General features: G+C 37.9%; 1 protein-coding gene across 1 annotated transcript in view; it reads right to left on the bottom strand.

Annotated features, from left to right (window-relative positions):
* LOC117394588 (cubilin-like) overlaps positions 1-18,113 on the bottom strand; it is a 108,396-nt gene that overhangs the window by 55,290 nt on the left and 34,993 nt on the right. The window contains 3 exon segments of the mRNA XM_059020105.1: positions 220-442; positions 5,052-5,233; positions 11,386-11,545. Coding sequence (XP_058876088.1) covers positions 220-442; positions 5,052-5,233; positions 11,386-11,545 — 565 coding nt within the window.

Below are 18,113 nucleotides of genomic sequence, written 5' to 3'. Positions count from 1 at the left end.
CAAATTCTAATCAACACAGTGGCTGTATTTAGACCTGCAGCTATTAAGATTGAATGGGTAGATGTATTTTGTGTCATAGAAAAGGACACATTAAGAAATAACTAAATCAAATGTAATATAATTTAAGCCATTTAAATAAAAGTATTACGAGAAATGCAACTTTTATACACATTGTACCTTGTTCTGTGGTCTAAGCAATGACAAATTTATTAAAAGCGCAACAAATTACAATTCTTGCCTAACACAGTGGCCTGTGTTCCCCCTCACCTCCTTGGACTTCCTGCCAGCTTGCATTGAAGCCCTTCCCGCTTATGTAGTGGTCAGTTTTGAAGCGGACCGTGACAAAGTTTCCCGTGCTGGAGACCTGCAGGGGTTGGTTGGGGGGACGTGTTGTGCACAGCTGGGCTAACCTCGGAGAAGACACGTCGGGGCCTCCATACACCTGAACACAAACACCAAACACAACATTCAAAGACCATTGCAATAGCCAATTCTACAGCTATGCAGAATGATATTGCAGCTTTCTTGTTGCACAGTACAGACAAACGTATCAGATTTTACACCATTATCAACTACAGTAAAACAACAGTGGCAACTAAGTGAGGGTTTGCACAGTCTTGATGAATACAGTGCTGAAGTTGAGCCGGTGTCGTAGGAAATAAGTTGACCGGGAAATAAGTTGATCGCACAAGCGCAGTAAGGTAAAAGTAGACAAAAGTAAGGCGGGGCTACAGTTTGATTAAAGGGGAGGTTCACTGCATGGCTTTTTATTTTTATCTGGCTGTTTTATTTACTAGACTGTATGTTTGGTGCGTGTTCGTGCCGCTGTCTTTTCGTATGAACTTTAAAATCTGTGATCGATGACTGTTTCTATGGTAAACTGTATTAAATCTTTTTATGTTTCTATAACATCGATGTTAATCTGATGTAGTTTATGTGTGATCGCGGAGATTTATTTATATATTAAATGATTTTACACGTCAAAATGTTGTCAATCTTTAATCGAAATTAAAATGTTTCAGTAATATACAACAGACATATATAATAAGGAAGAGAGATACCGTCTATATGTGTATATCTACATAATTTTAAATCGTGATAATTCACTTTAATACAATATACTGTATCTCTTTCTCGTTATATGTCTTATTGGTTGTTGCACTACAGGGATTTACCATTTTAAAATGATGCTGATATACAGTAGCCTACATATACTGTATGATCTCTCTCACAACACAAAATCTTGGTTGGTATTGAACTACAAGTATTTACCACGGTTTAGCAAAGACGTTAACTCTTTAGTTTTTAATTAATTCATGTATTGTTTCTTCCCAAACTTGTAATTGAAATACATGCACTATGATAACCAGTCTCCTGTTCGTTTTCTGTCCTAATTATACAAAGTACTGTATGTAAAAATAAATGAAAGAACAAATATAAAATAATAATACTGTATAAGCAACGTTTTTCAAGTACATCATGTGATTGATGTGTATCGTGGCCTTTTTGTACAATCGCTAGCATACCGCCTGTCCATACTGTAGTGCTTCCCAAAACAAAAACACCTCCAGAAATGCAAAATAACATCAATACGTAACACATTTAGCTAGTTAATGTTTGTTACACAGACAGAAATACAAAATCAGAAATGTACAATCATACAATTCATTTTAAATTATTTATTTGCTGCTAATATATATTACAACGATATTCATACGCCCTTATCTAGCGTAATACTGTCGAATATATCCGATCTCCATGTTAATATAAATTATAGGTACAAAAGTCATTTTAAACTATGCATTTTTGTTAGGCTAATATATCGGATCTAAAGCGATATTCACATCATCTTATCTAGCAGCATACTGCCGAATAAATCCGATCTACTAATTGATATAAATTATACTTACAAAATTAATTTTAAAAATTATTTATTGTTCATTAACATATCCGATCAACTTATTTCCTGTCTTGATCTACTTATTTCCTAGCCTAGGCTCATTTACATTAGAAACAATGGAACCTCCCCTTTAAATTCTAGAGCTTGATCAACTTATTTCCAGATCAACTTATTTCCTGGGACACCGGAACTATTTTCTACAGGAAGCAGCAATCTCATTCAGTCAGTGGTTCTCTTGATGCAAGGGAAAGAGCATTAGGAACTCCTTCTATTACAAACTACTTATTTAGAAGGCTAAAATTGCTAACGAGGACTACACAGAAGAAAAGTTTTGGAAGAAATGTTTATATTCAGGTTTTCCTAATTCCAACTGAATCTTTTGTTCACAAGGGGGTATTGCTGTATGGAGTATTGTTTGGAGGTTTACGCATTGAGGACGACTAAGTGGGGAAACGGTTTTCATTATACAGTGCTCACCCTTTATACTGCAGAACAGGTTATAAGGCAGTACGGTCATGGTTCCCATTTGCCACATAATGCCATTACACTAACATGAGTAGTCTCGTTATAAGGTGGCACAAATAGCACGGTCTCTTAACTATGGCTCCCGACTGCAGCATTATAAAGGAGCACTGTAGTAACATCTGTACAGTAGAGGCTGGATTATCATGAGATAAAATTAGACCTGGAATTAAGCCTTATGACTAAGACCCTGGGTATGGTTATTTCACAGTAATCAATCCACTCTCATGCTTCTAATTTATAGAATGGACATTTTTATATTTACAAGGACCAAGCTGTCGTGGAAAAGGAATGTAGATTATGTCTGCACAGTTTTCATATAATAAAATCAAAGGAAATTCTATCAGTGTTTCTGTTTGTTGGGGGTTTGCTTGCTAAGTAAATTACTTGAATAAAAAATCCAGCAGCAGACTGAGCTTGTTGTTATTAAAAACCAAACCCTTTTTGGCATAAACCGATGAAACTAATGATTACCACATGACTGTGTAGAAATGAAGTAAATCGAAACAATGGGTATGTTGCTGCAGAAGTTACAAAAAAAAGGTGGGGGGGACATCTGTTTAGCTATTTGCTTTCAAAGACACAATTCAGATCTAAAATAAATGGAAGAACATGTGTCACTTGGAGCAGCGCTGCAGGCATTTGTATAAAGCATGTGGTTTAATCAGTGTTTTTCACATTCTTTCTGCCTTGTTAGTTCCATTGATTTTTACAGTGTAAGTCAGCATTCCAAAGCTGTGAGCAACAGAATGCTGGTTTAATGGGGCTGTTGATCACATTACACACATCTGATAGGAATAAATTGACACTGTTAATAAAGCTCAGACTTTGGTGATAAGAGGGTTCATTTAAGTACATCATAATACTAGTCTCCAAACATTTTTCCACTTTTACAGTACGTGCACTGGAAGACTTCTTCAATGGCTAGACTAAGTTGGAAACTGTTTTTCGAGGGGGAGGTTTTGTTCTCAAAATAAATGATAGTGACCACTGGATGAAAGAATTGCTAATTCCCTTCCACAAAAAAACACAGCATAGCCCTTTGAGATGCTGAATGCAGCTTGTGTCATTACAATCAGTTCCCATCAAATCTGAATGTGAGCATGGGGGTGGATAAGAGGAGGCTTAGCTCGCTTATCCCACAGCCAGATTTCAGTGAAGGATAGAACACCATAAGGAATCCTTCATATTAGGCTGTCTAATTAGTATCTTACAATGGCTCTAGGGTAGAAGCTGACCAAGCTTAATGCATGCTTTTGAAACTTGGTGGGGATGTCAAGGTCCTGATAAGACCTCTGGTGCATTTTAGGGTCCTCTATTCCAGGATGAAAACTCTCCTGTCCAGTTCTAAGCAGGAAGAGGAATGGAAGTTAAGCACCTTTTCACACTGGCACTCCTAACCGGGTCCAGACCCAGGTCCTGGCTACCTGGGTCACATTCCCGCGTAGTATGAAAGTTTCACTTCCTCAACGTTTCTGTTTATTCTGTTTAGCCAGATTTTTGTTGCTTGAGACACACCATGAGCCAGATTGCCGCAGGGATGAAGAAACATTTGCTCTAATCAACATTTGGGCCGTGGGTTTGATCCAGAGAAGCTTGGATGGAAGCATCAGCAACAAGCTGCTTCCGGGGCATTGATACATGTATTGTTTACTTGCGTCTGTCACCCAGGTCAACCCTGCTTTATCAAAAGCAGTGTGAAATCATGTACCCGACCCGTATGACACCGGGTCCTGCCCGGGTAGGTTCTGACCTAGATAGATCATGCCAGTGTGAAAGGGGCTTTAGAGAAAACTTCTGTTGTGAGGGGTCTACTGTGTTTAAGGTGTGACATGGAAATCCTCATTTATTTGGGCTCCATTTTAATTATAAGGATTTTACAAGCACAGTATACTGTATTTATTCAGGTTTTAATATTTTAAGAACCGCTTGCATATTATCAGACCATGACAAGTTATCAGGATTTATCTGTAAGTAAAATAATGCCCATCGGTAAAAGATTTGAAGAATGAACACAAATATGAAGAATGAACACAAATATACATATGCAACTTTTAATGTATTGTCCCTGTTTTGTGTTTTTTTTGTTGTTGTTGTTGATAAAGGATAAGGCTAACATCTCCTTACTATTATTACTGAAGTTCTTCTGAGTGCTTGAAGTAATGAGGGCATTTTTTTTTTTTTACAGAAATCAGATACTGTGAAATACCACATAAAAGCAATGACTGACTGGCTCTTTTTTCAATTGGGTTTAAGAGGAACTGGAATTTGTTAGATTTTTTTCAGCTGACACCCCAGTTTCCATGAATTGTGTTTAATATTGAGATGCTGGCAAGAACCTGTGAATGTATTGAGCCAGAAGGTGGTGCCACAGTGTTGAGGCTGCATGAGGACACATGGGTGTTGACTTCAGCCTGTAGCCTGGTGACCAAAATATTTACAGACCTACATAAAAAAGGCATTCCAGGGAAACCGAAACAATAGCTTCTATACTGCAGCATTTATGAAGGGATGTTTCAAGCATAAGTTGTTTCTATCAACAGCTGTTTTCCTATACAGTACATCAAAGAAATCCTGCTACACATTATTTGTGATGTGAAAATGTTTTGATAAATAAAAGTGACCGTACCTCTAGGACATCATAGCTACAGTCAGGGTGATATTCAACATCAAACTCGTGGATGGTTATTTGAATGCTGCTTTCAGGGGCGGCCTGGATGTGCCAGATACACTCTCTGTTGTCAGGATACCTGCTGGGGTAGCCAGGGCTGTTGAATAAGCCGTGAGGGCCAAACAGCTCCCCACCACAACCTGTGTGGAGAAAAAAGGTTAAATGATGTGCATGTATACAGTGTATGAGTTTATATATACATATTATGGGTCCCCGTTCATGCTTTACACAGTAACAGTATACATTCATTGCCAAGTGGATTGTCAGCTGTCCAATCTTTATTCATCTATGCTTCTAATATGAAATGATTAAGCATTGGGCTTGGGCAGAGACAGCATCTATTTAACAAGGGACAGCACCTATATATTTAGCATTACACCTTTAATAAAGCATTAAAGAATGCAGTCCTTTTGCGCAGAGAGTCCAGCCCTTGGTATAATTCTCTTTTTTTTTTTTTCTAATACAACAAATGTATTGCAGCCCACAGTGTTGCAAAACCACATGGCGTGACAGTTATTTCCTGCCCAGCTTTCATGTGTGCCAACTTCAGGATATGAAACTATAATTTTCACTTTTGTGAAGTGTGTATACGTGTGTCTTTATATATATATATATATATATATATATATATATATATATATATATATATATATATATATATATATTCATCAACAGGTGGTGTATTAAATGTATGCAAGTTATGCAGCCTGTGCACTGTGCAGTATATAGATTATTGAGGTAAAAAGCCATTGCACTGGAAACTGTGCCCTCAGAGTGGGGAATCATCTCTGTACAAAGTCACTGCCACACCCATTCTTGGTGGTGTTTTATTTTATTAATCATGAGGGAATGAGTCACTCCAGCCGCAGTAGCCCAATGATAATGTGCAGTGAGGCACAGAACAAACAGTTATTACGGTGTTTTCCATCATTAAGTTAAATGTGAAAACACCCACGCCCAAGGAGATTGCCATGGTGGTCTATTTTTGTTAATTGTGTTATTCAGTTGTGTTAAGTCAGAGCATAGTGGAGATTGGATGGCACCAGGGGGTTTTCCTGATAAGAATGAATTGGATTTCACCCCAGGGTTGAGATTACTGTAGCCAATTTGGAGGCCACTGGCACACTATACATTGATTCCAATGGGCAAGGATTCATGGAAGAAACCTAGAAAAGTTTTTTTTTTCCCACATATCCTTAATTCAGAAATATAACACATTGGAAATAACATCACCATGGTTTCCTAAACACAGCTCAGCAAGTGTTGAATACAAAAGCTTCCATAATCTAAGGGTAACACAGTGCCAAAGGACTTCCTGTTTGTACACTCAAAATATGTGGCCTGATGTTTTGTTTCCACCTTGAGCCTAAGGGATTACTCTGTGTTTTCAGCAGCCAATGTAGTATTAAAGAAGGCTATTTCCATGCTTCATGTAGTTCCGTTATCTTAATATGGAAAAAAGACACTGTGCAAGACAAAGTTTATTTCCCGATTCCCTTGTTTTGATGTGTATTCTTCAGGGACTGCCAAATCAAATACTAATCTTTGAGTTTTACATCAAGTCCGCTGACCAAAGAATAAGCTGCTGCAACTGCCTAAGCCTACCTTTGTCATCCTAATTCAGTCCCTTAGGCAAACCAGTGGAAATATTAGGCAATTTATATATATATATATATATATATATATATATATATATATATATATATATAGATATAGATATAGATATAGATATAGATAGATAGATAGATAGATCATACCGTATTCCTTTACATTTCACTTACAATATTCCATGCCAAGCCAAACCTTCTAACCAAATCAAGACTTAGCAAAAAAGAATTTCAAACCGCCAGTGACTTGTACGCAGAAACAGTGACCTTTCTGCTTTTCTTTAGAGACAGTTGGGCCGTGAAACTGAGACACAGAAGTCAAGTTAATGAAAGTGGAAAGCAGAGCGGTGCATTTTCAGAGTAATTCTCTTGGACATGTTTGGTCGGCAGGTACTAAATGAAATCCAAACAAGCCATTTAAAAAAATGTATTAAATTTCACAACCAGAAAATCTGCATTTATCTTGTGTGCCCTTATCGTTACAAGGGACTTTTCTTTTCACCTGTTTGATCTGTGTTGTGTACAGTACAAGTTTTTATTTTATTTGATTAAAACCTAACAACTTAAAACATGTAAAAGATAATTGCTTGGATTCCCCAAGTATCTGCACAGCCCTAGTGGAAAGTAAAACTACATGTGTTATCTTTGTTACCAAAAAAAAAAGTTACTACATAGAAAACTGTCTTTCAAGTCATTTGGCTATGCTGTTTGCATTGTAGATGATGTAAAAAAAACATTTACCACTGAGCAATGTATCTGGTAGATTAAGACACCTGACAGTGGACAAGAAGATTGTAGGACTACCATCATGATTCCCAGGGGTCTCTGTATGTTTCTGCTTTACATGCTCAATATGGGCACCGTTTCTCTTAACATCAAGAGATAAATTGTGATTCTTTCAAAGCAGTGTTAAAAGTGCCCATGTGACTTTTTAGATATTTTGTCAATCACATGTCGATTAAAGGAGACTTCAGGCAGTTTACGTTGTGAGGTCTGGTTTTCCCATTCCCTCTCCAGATTCATTCACACAGCATAAACGAGTACACACATCAGGCAGGTCCATCATACCTGGTTATTAGACTGAGTAAAGAGTTTTTTGGTAACAAAGATAACAGATGTAGTTTTCCAAATCAGTGTAGAATACAGATACATTTACCTACTCCAATTATTTATTTATTTTAATTCTGCTATTTAGTATAATGTTTATCACAGGAGAAAATCCTGCTGTGGCAGTTGTACTGTATGTGTCAGTGTGGTTGTGGGCTTCAGAGTCAGTTGAACATGCCAGACAAACACTGGATTGTCTCGATGCAAATGAGACTGCTGGTCCATAACACTGAACCAGACTTCTGCTATAAATTTATATTCAGAGACAATAAAAGCTAAGATGGCCTAACACTGTCACTCTACACAACAGCCATGTCTGTACATCGTCGACTGGCACCTACAATGACAATCAAATACAATCTGCGAAAACAACTAAATAAATGAATGTGACTCGTAAAACCTTGGATTGCAAGGACACACAGCTAAAGCTTCCACTAACCCCGGCGCTACAGGCATTTCAGACCTTTCCTAAACTGATGGGTTCGACCAGAATCAGCATTTGCACCATTTTCTAAACTCTACTTATTTGCATTCTTCACTTCAGACATAGAAAGCATGAGTCACCCATAAAAAATGACCATGAACAGGCTTTTGAGAGCCTGACACCAACAGCACCTCCCCCCTTCCCCCAGGAAATCCAAAAATGCATCTGATCGGTTACCAAGACACCAAACAACAAATAGAAAGTGGTAAAAATAAAGAAGTCATGATCAGGGATCATGAGGAAGAGGCTGCGTAACAATGCGGCAGCAATTTCTATGGTCAGTGTACAGACGTTTTGTAAATTACTTGGGTCAGGACTTTTCAACTTCATTCTGTTTTAAATGTTATAAATGACGTTAACAGGACTCTGTTTAATGTATGCTGCTAAGTAGAGAGATCATTTAGAGCAAATATTTTTAAATCACATTTTTATACATTTGGCATTGATGTGATAATTCAGTTGTAATTGATTTCAATATTTACCATACTAAAAATGCCTCTTATAGTTTTTGTTTTATGTTTTTGATACTTATATTTTATTAAAAATCAGTAATAATTAAAAATAGAGATTTCTGTAAATATTTTTCACACTTATGATTTGTATTGACGTATGATAGCATGGTTTGAGTTAGCGACAGTGTACTGCATTACTAAAATGTACAATTAAATTACATTACCCAATGATACAGTGTCACTTCACCCAATCGGCGTAAAGGTAATTTTCCCCCCAAAAAATCCTTATACTTGAATTTTACATGGCTCCTTCACTGGCATGCTTTTGTTGCATGATGGCTTTAAGTAAAAGGTTAAAGAAAAGGGGTGGGGCACATTGCTAGTTTTAACTTAACTGTCATTAAGGTAATTTATATCAACTCTCAAATCACTGTTGCACTTTTTCTATACATATTGATAAACTCTCTAAATACAAGGGTTTACATTCATTGTAATAATTCTCAGCAACCATAAGATGGAGCTCTTCATAAGAAGGCCTGCATCATCTTGGCAAAAAAAAAAAAAAAAATACATTCAAACCACAAGCCTGAAATCTGATGTCACCCACTCTCCCCAGAAAGCAGTCTAGAAATCTTTTCAATTCACACACATTAAAGTCACATCACTTCTATCGCTCAAGGAGGCAAACACTGTTCTCTGACATTTTCCCTGCTGCTTCTAACCCAACCTTAACCATGTTCCCATTAATCCTCTGCAGTCCTGTTCATGTCATTCCTCCTCAATGCGCTTATTGACCTCCTGGTGCTTGTGCACAATTTGAATGCCTGACCCCAATAAATTGCTCAGAGCTGAAAAGAAAAAAGGGGTGATTCAGCCCTGCAGCCGTGGCTGTATACAGGAACTTCTGTTTAAACAATGTGAAGGAAGCAGCGAAAAAAAAACTGAAGCGGTAAACCTCATTGGGGCCTCAGCATCGGAATGCAGCTGCCACAGAAAAGCCATCCAAGCTGAATTGTGTGAGTGAAGTAATTGCAGGGGCAGTGCTATTATGCTATTTATCGTGGTGAGAGACAGGAAGGCAGTTGATTCAGACCAGAAATTTTAACTGGATGCAAATTATATATTTACATTATATGTTAAACAATATTTACGTTATAAATAATTAGTTTTACTCAAACATTGTACATTACAAGTCTGTTGTATTACAATACAGTAGGAAAGTATTATGGACTGCTCAGGATCTTTCAGCCAATCAGAGCACATGTTTTACCTTCTGTATTCTACGACACATCAGGAGAAACCCTTTCATGACATCAACCATGCTGTATTCTCCATATCAGCACGATTGATGTCACCTGATTTAAAAAAATCATAACAGAGGCATTCAAAGTCCATTCAAAACGGAAATCGGCCGCGTTCCTCAGCAACTTAACGATATTCTATTCATCAAACATTTCCATCTTTTCAATGAAATTGACAATGGACTAAATACAGGTTGGTAATGATTAGAAAACAATTATAGCTTTTTTTAAACTTGTGTATTAATAGTAAATCAGTATATAACAGTTATAGGACGGTGACGGGCTGCATATGGGTTATATTGAGACTCGTAGTGCTTAAACAGATCTTGGATTTTAGTCTCCGCCCGTTCCCTTCTACTGTTGCTGATATTCCGTCAAACACAGATGTTCGCTGACCACAGGGTCGTCTACACATTCAATGTCAGGTGACATACGCCATTGACATTTAACATGATTTTCTTCAAAGTTGACTTTAATGAAACATTTAAAAACAGCATCCTCGAATGATAGTGCTTCACCACACACACACACTGTTGTCACAAAAACCTGCTTGAATCTTACACATATTTCACATTCCCTAAAGATGCAATACTCAGATTCCGTGAATCGGATTATAACATTCTTTCATAATTCAGCCATCTATATGCAGCAGTGTGGAGTAGTGGTTAGGGTTCTGGACTCTTGACTGGAGGGTCGTGGGTTCAATCCCAGGTGGGGGACACTGCTGCTGTACCCTTGAGCAAGGTACTTTACCTAGATTGCTCCAGTAAAAACCCAACTGTATAAATGGGTAATTGTAAAAATAATGTGTAAAAAATAATGTAATTGTATGTAAAAAATAATGTGATATCTTGTAACAATTGTAAGTCGCCCTGGATAAGGGCGTCTGCTAAGAAATAAATAATAATATGCACTAATTCATCAGAAACAGACTTCCAAAAAGAGTTGTCACCTTCCCTAAAATCTGCTAAACAGGCAGCAACGGACAATATCTGAAAAAGTGTTTAGTCACTGTGATTGGGCAAGTGGGTAAATATAGTACATTTTAAAAAAGTTAGGAAGTCTGCATTTTTCATCAGACTCAGGATATAGAAACGGAGGCCCACACCGAGCGGGTGCTCGTCTATTTGGATGTGCACATAATATTCCACTCAGATTTTTGAAATGCTCATACATTGGCTGCTGCATGAAATGTCACATATTGGAATTGCATCAGCCAGTGTGGCAGAAGAACATGGCTGAATTACACAAAAAGGAGTAAAAGTTCAGTTGGCAGCCAGAGAGCAGAGAAGAGTTGATGGGAAACAGAGAGCTGGGAAGGGATTGTGGGTAGTATCTTACCATTTTGGTACCAAAGCATCTGGAAGCCGCTATGAGACACCGATGGGTCAGAGACAAAGACCACATGCAGGCTGGTACCAGTAGTGCTGTTTGCAGGGGGAGGGGTGTTGCCACAGAATGTGCCGATGAGATTAGACTGGTTGTTTGGTCCATCATAAAGCTGAAATAAGAAGAGTTCATCAAACTTTATCATTGTACTGCATATTCAACATCATTACATGTGGAGGGGTAAAATATCCTCGGTTAGGTTTATGTCCTCTTTCATTCGCAATGTAAACAGACACCTCTTGGCAATAATATGCCAGCTCTGATTTTAAAAAGTGCAGATGCAAAAGCATCTGAGTCTTCGTAGTGTTAATGTATAATGTTTAACACTTACAATAGCTGTTTATTATATACTTTTGGTCCATAATATTTTAATACATTTGCCAGCTCGAGTAATTATAACATAAGGTTTACACATTTCAAATTATAACAATATTTTGTACTGTACAACAAAACAAAAATAAGCTTTCTAAAACATTCAGCAAACATTCCCTTCAGCGGACATAAAGAGTTAAAACAGGGAGCCAATATCCATGAAGCACAATGCCACCAGAGACAACAGACCCCCCGGTTCTCATTCTTTCATTTTCTAAGTTTCACTTTTGTGTTTAAACTTTTATTTTATTTGAGAAGAAACCTAAACTTGTTGTCAGAGAACCTGGGAACCGACAGTGTAAGGTAGTTAGACACCCAGTGAACAAGGGGCTCAATATTAGTATCCCATCTGATGATTACCAGGATATTCATTGAAGAACAAAGCAATCAGTGTCTGGGGTCTATGTAAACGAGTTGTGATGGTTGGCACAGCCACAAAGCTGGCTCCCTAGGGAGTGAGGTGAACAGAAAAGCCACCTCGTTAAAGGAGCCTTTATCGCTAGTAAGACAGCTACTTTCCAGATAAAAAATCTGGAAGCAAAGGTCCTTATAATCATCGCAAGGGAACAAGCATGTTATTTAATATACCAATTAAAGTAACCAAACAGCTAGCTCAAGTTGGCATTGGATTACAGGAAAGCAATGTGTTCATTAAAAAAAGGTGCAAGACGCCAGTACCCTTACTGCTATTAGCTGGCACAAGCACAAAGAAGACTTTTTTGAGAACAAGATACAGCCAGAATTGTCAAACAAAAATAAAGTTACTTTGTGTAAATCAGCATAACAACCCTCCTTTTTCTATAAACTCATACAATATAGTGGGTTTGCATTTCACTTACTATCAGCAACTTGCTGTAAGAGACTATTATACAGAGTATATATATATATATATATATATATATATATATATATATATATATATATATATATACACACATACACACTGAGTGTACAAAACATTAGGAACACCTGCTCTTTCCATGAAATAGACTGATGAGGTGAATCCAGGTGAAAGCTATGATCCCTTATTGATGTAACCTGTTAAATCCACTTCAATCAGTGTAGATGAAGGGGAGACAGGTTAAAGAAGGATTTTTAAGCCTTGACACAATTGAGACATGGATTGTGTATGTGTGCCATTCAGAGGGTAAATGGGCAAGCAAAAGATTTAAAGTAAGTGCCTTTGAACGGGGTATGGTAGTAGGTGCCAGGCGCGCCGGTTTGAGTGTGTTAAGAACTGCAACGCTGCTGGGTTTTTCACGCTCAGCAGTTTCTCGTGTGTATCAAGGATGGTCCACCACCCAAAGGACATCCAGCCAACGAATCGTGCAGAGCAACAGATGGGCTACACTTAGTCAACTGACAGTCCAGTACAACATTGGTGCCGAAAGACCCATAAAAGAATGCACAACTCATCGTACCTTGACACGAATGGGGTATGGCAGCCGACGACCTAACAGAGTTCCACTTCTTTCAGCAAAACACAAGAAACTGCATTTGCAGTGGGCTAAGGAACGAAAACACTGGACACTGGAGTATTGGAAAAAACATTGCCTGGTCTGATGAATCCCAGTTCCTGCTGTTTCACGCTGATGGGAGGACTAGGGTATGGAGAAAACCACATGAGTACATGCATCGATCATGCCGCGTGTCAACATTGCAGGCTGGTGGTGGTGGTGGTGTGATGGTGTGGGGTGTGTTTTCATGGCACACATTGAGCCCTTGATAAAAGTGGAGCAATGTTTGAATGCCACAGCATATCTGAACATCATTGCCAATCAGGTGCATCCCTTCATGGCAGCAGTGTATCCATCTGCTAATGGATTTTTTCAGCAGGATAATGCCCCATGCCACAAGGCTAGGATTGTCCAGGAATGGTTCCACGAACATGACAGTGAATTCAGCTTACTGCAGTGGCCTGCCCAGTCACCAGATCTCAATCCAATTGAGCATCTGTGGGATGAGATGGAACGAGCTATTCGGAGTAGAGATCCATTGCCAGCCAACTTGACACAACTGTGGGAAGCATTGGAGTCAACATGGGCCAGCATCCCTGTGGAACGCTTTCGACACCTTGTAGAGTCCATGCCCCGACGAATTGAGACTGTTCTGAGGGCAAAAGGGGGTGCAACTCAATATTAGGAAGGTGTTCCTAATGTTTTGTACACTCAGTGTGTGTGTGTGTGTGTATATATATATATATATATATAGCCAAAGAGATACTGTAAACTGAAAATCAGGTACTAACCAGAAGTCTTTCTGGCAAACTGTATGTTATTAATGAGAAATTAGAAGTTAGCAACTATGACTGCTAACTATGAAGTCGCTGTGTATTTTTATAATGAGGTAGTTAAAAAAGCCAGACTGTAATGTTAAAAAAAAAAAACCGAGGCCAACTGGAACCAATGGACTTTGTAACACGTTCATTGGCCTTATTCAACTGGATCATTTGTTCCACTAAAACGACTGCCCTAAAAAGAGGGTCCATTGCAATACAGACCTGACTAAAGCTTTTTAAAAACATTTCTGATGGTTGCCACCTGGCAATGTCACAAATATGCCCACTAATTAGCATATTGCCACCTGTTAACTGTCCACTGGTACTGGGGGAGATAATTCACGTCTCATTCAGTTTAAAACTATTGGTGTAATAGCCATTATCATCACAGAGCAGTATCACATATCCAAATCAAGGGGAAGGAAACCAAACTAGTCATCTCTTACAAAAACAAAGCCCATATGAAGGGGTAAAAAGAGGAATGTGCTAATAGATATAAAAATGCTCTCGGTATGATTTCAATCTGCAGACTGCTGGAGCAACAGGTGATGTATTGGAAATGATCCAGAAACTGATAGCAGGGCTGCAAATGGGTATATTATGAGGAGATTCATTCAGCAGTGATGTTTTTTCAATTTGTTCATTTGTTTGTACATTTGTACAAAGATGATACTGTGATTAAGACAGTAGTGAGAATGGTTCCACAAACTGCATGGAGAATGGAGAACAGTGGAGCAAGAACTCCACCACAAACCTGAAACTCACTCACATCTTTCACAACAGTGAATCCATTACTTAAATAGACAGGTACAACAGGATGTGTCATATATAGTGGATGTTTCTAATTTGTTCCTGCTTCGATAGTAACTGGGAAGCAACCCACAATAACAAAGAAGCTTTTTTCTTGCATCAGTTTTGAAGAGAGCATTTGTTTAACTTTTTCTCTTAATCCAGTGGATGAATATGTTGTTTGAAGTTAGAACAATTCCATTGATAGGTGGGTGTTGGAAACCATATGGTTGAGTGCCTTTCGAAGGAGGTTCTATTAAAGATTTCAGCGGGAATTAATTTGTCTCCAAAACTGGAAGAGTGAACACTAAAGGAATGTGCTAACCTCCTTGGCAATTAAGAACCATTGCCAGCTGCTTCTTCTTCATGCCCTGTAGAGGTAATTATTCAACATGCCAGCAGCATTGAGGAAACTGAATAACGTTACATGAAGCAGTGTAACCAAAAATATTCTAGTATGTATATATATATATATATATATATATATATATATATATATATATATATATATATACATATATATATATATATATATATATTTTAACAAGCAGAAAAACTAAAATGAATACAGCAGACAACCAATAGAGAGAAGAGAGCCATGATTAGGCGCAATCTGATCTTATTTATTGCACAGGCAACAACTTGTGTCTTCCTGGAGTGCTAGGATTGAAGGGACTAGAACTAAACCCTGCAGAACCCTACCAGAAGGTGTGGATGATCACCTTAACCTCTTGAAACAAACCATTACTAAGGATTGTAAAAAAAAACCCACTGAAATATATTATATTTAGGACTTCTAATTTTCGGTTTTAACCGATAAAAAACAATAAAACATCCCGATAAAAAAATAAATGAAATCGGTTATATCCAATAAAACACCGGAAAAACACTGGAAATGGTTACTCAATTCACACTGACCCCTTTCTCCGTGAAAAATAAAAATAACCTGGTAAAAAACTTTGTGCAGTGCAGTTGGACAATGTCCCTCCTTCCTGACTTCTATATTGCATTGATATGTTCTGAATACTTTAAAGCCACCCCAACTACTGAGAGGCAGCAAATTCCTACATTTCTAATGGAGGATTGTAACATGCTTTCAAGATTTAAAGCTATATTCCTGTTCGAGAGAGAGTATTTATATGCTTGTGGAATTTAAAACAGAATTGCAAATTGTGGCGAAATGTACAAAAATGCCTAAATACACAAAGACACCAGAAATATATGCCCATGACCATAAGGATTTCATTGTGGAAGGCAGCAAAGGAAATAAGGTAGAACTGAAAAAGTGTGCAAGTACTGTCGAGTTAATGTACATATTGTTCCAAAAAAACCAAAAGTAACCAAAAACAATATTTTCATACTGAATATAAAAAGCGAAAGCCCCCCCAAAGAAACAATTTTTCCTGATTCACTTTCTGTAGTTCTGCACAACAAAAGATGAGGTTGGTTTTGTACCTGGGATGCAATAGTGTGACATAAAATCAACTTCAACTGCATGGGGGTGCCCAGGATAAAAAGGGGTTAACTCAATAGCAAACTGCCCACAGGAAGAACCTCTGCTGAATCATTTGGAGAGTTTGCCAAGAAAACAACATTTTCGCTGATTACAACAGTTGCGAAACTGTCTCAACTGTCTGAAAATGGTCAATTTGATGCCAAAATGTGCAGCTGTAGGCATCTGGTGGATGAACTTACTACTGAACACTTCTGAGTCTATTTAATATATATACAGAAGTGTTAAATCTGTCCCTAGCATTCTTTAAACAGGGAGAACGATATTGAAAATGGCAGAACATGCACCTCAAAAAGAACCCTAACGATGGAGTGTGTCCTTCAATATCACTGAACCACACCAGCTAATGTCATTAGGGTGTACTATCAGAAGCGACCAAGGAATTTAAACCCAACCCAGTATTTTCTTTTATAAAAACATGTATTTCACTGGCTAATTTGTGACCAACAGCAGCACACTCATTTGAGGAGGTATACATTCAGAGATCAACTGGTACTGAAATTGTTACTAAAAATACATATCAAAAAAAGCAATATGATGCTAGACCCATGTGAGACTGGGCTAAATGAGTCCCCTATGCGTAAACGTAATGTATTGGACATGGTTCCTTCATTCACCATGGTGTTCACAGCTGTGTCTCTCAGAGCGGAGAGCTAGGAGGTGTCATGCAGGGTGAGACAGCAGGGTGTGCAGAAATCAAAAATGTCACTAGCAGAACTGCACATAGCAAAAGACTATTGAGTAACTCATGCTAGACAGGGAGTGATCCAGCACTAAGGGAGAGTGCAATGTTTTGCATTGCCAAGTTATGTATACCAGCTGTAGTATAATTCGTCATTTTTTAAAAGTTTTACCTCAGAATGTATGATTTATGGAAACAATTTCAATGAAAAGGATACACTTCAGGATTTAGGGTGATTTGAAGGTTTGTTATTGTTTTCTAAAAGAGGTCTTTAACCATGTTGTGGTTTAACATAGTATAATATTTGTTTAAAAGTGGCTGATTATATGGCCCAGCGCTAAGAAAATATATTGGCCTTGTAACCTCTCTTGAAAATCTTGAAAATATAACAAAAACTTCAGGCATTTATGTTTTTATACAGCTGAAGTGCCCATTGCTAGAATATGATGAGCAATTGTACCTAAAATACCAGCATATATTTTCCACTTTGGGCAACATGCACTGCATTCTGAATGTAATACTTAGAAGATAATAAGTACAGTTATCAATATTGTGTCAGAGTAGGAAAAATGTAGTCCAGAATGTAATTAGAGCCAGGATGAGGAGGGACAGCTGCCTGTAGTTAACTACAGGCAGGTTTATAAAAGCAGGTCAAGGGCTGTGTTAGCTGTCTTTGTGAAGGCTAAGGCCTGTGTGGTGCCAGTCTGTGGAAAATCTGTGCGCTTTACCACAATATTTAATCATAATAGTAAACGTAGTAAACCTAAAATAAACGATACATAACTCTAAACACTAAAGAGAACTATCATTTTAGATAGGACAACAAACAGTGAATGGGATTTCTACCAAGTATGCACAACAAAAAGAGGTCAGACTGCGTCAAACAGGAAATGAAAGAACGTCTCATGCACATATGGACAGTGAACTAAGCTAAATTGAAGGGGTGATGTAATATGTTTGTGTAGCAACACGTCTTGGTTACCAGATTACAATTCTGAGAAAAGGAGGCAACAGCTACTGCCTTTATTTAAATCTTAGAGGACTCC

Source organism: Acipenser ruthenus, chromosome 3 (genome assembly GCF_902713425.1).
Source record: "Acipenser ruthenus chromosome 3, fAciRut3.2 maternal haplotype, whole genome shotgun sequence".
In the NCBI taxonomy this organism is placed as follows: domain Eukaryota; kingdom Metazoa; phylum Chordata; class Actinopteri; order Acipenseriformes; family Acipenseridae; genus Acipenser; species Acipenser ruthenus.
Note: the sequence above shows the minus strand (reverse complement) of the source record. Positions and strands in the feature narration are given on the sequence as shown.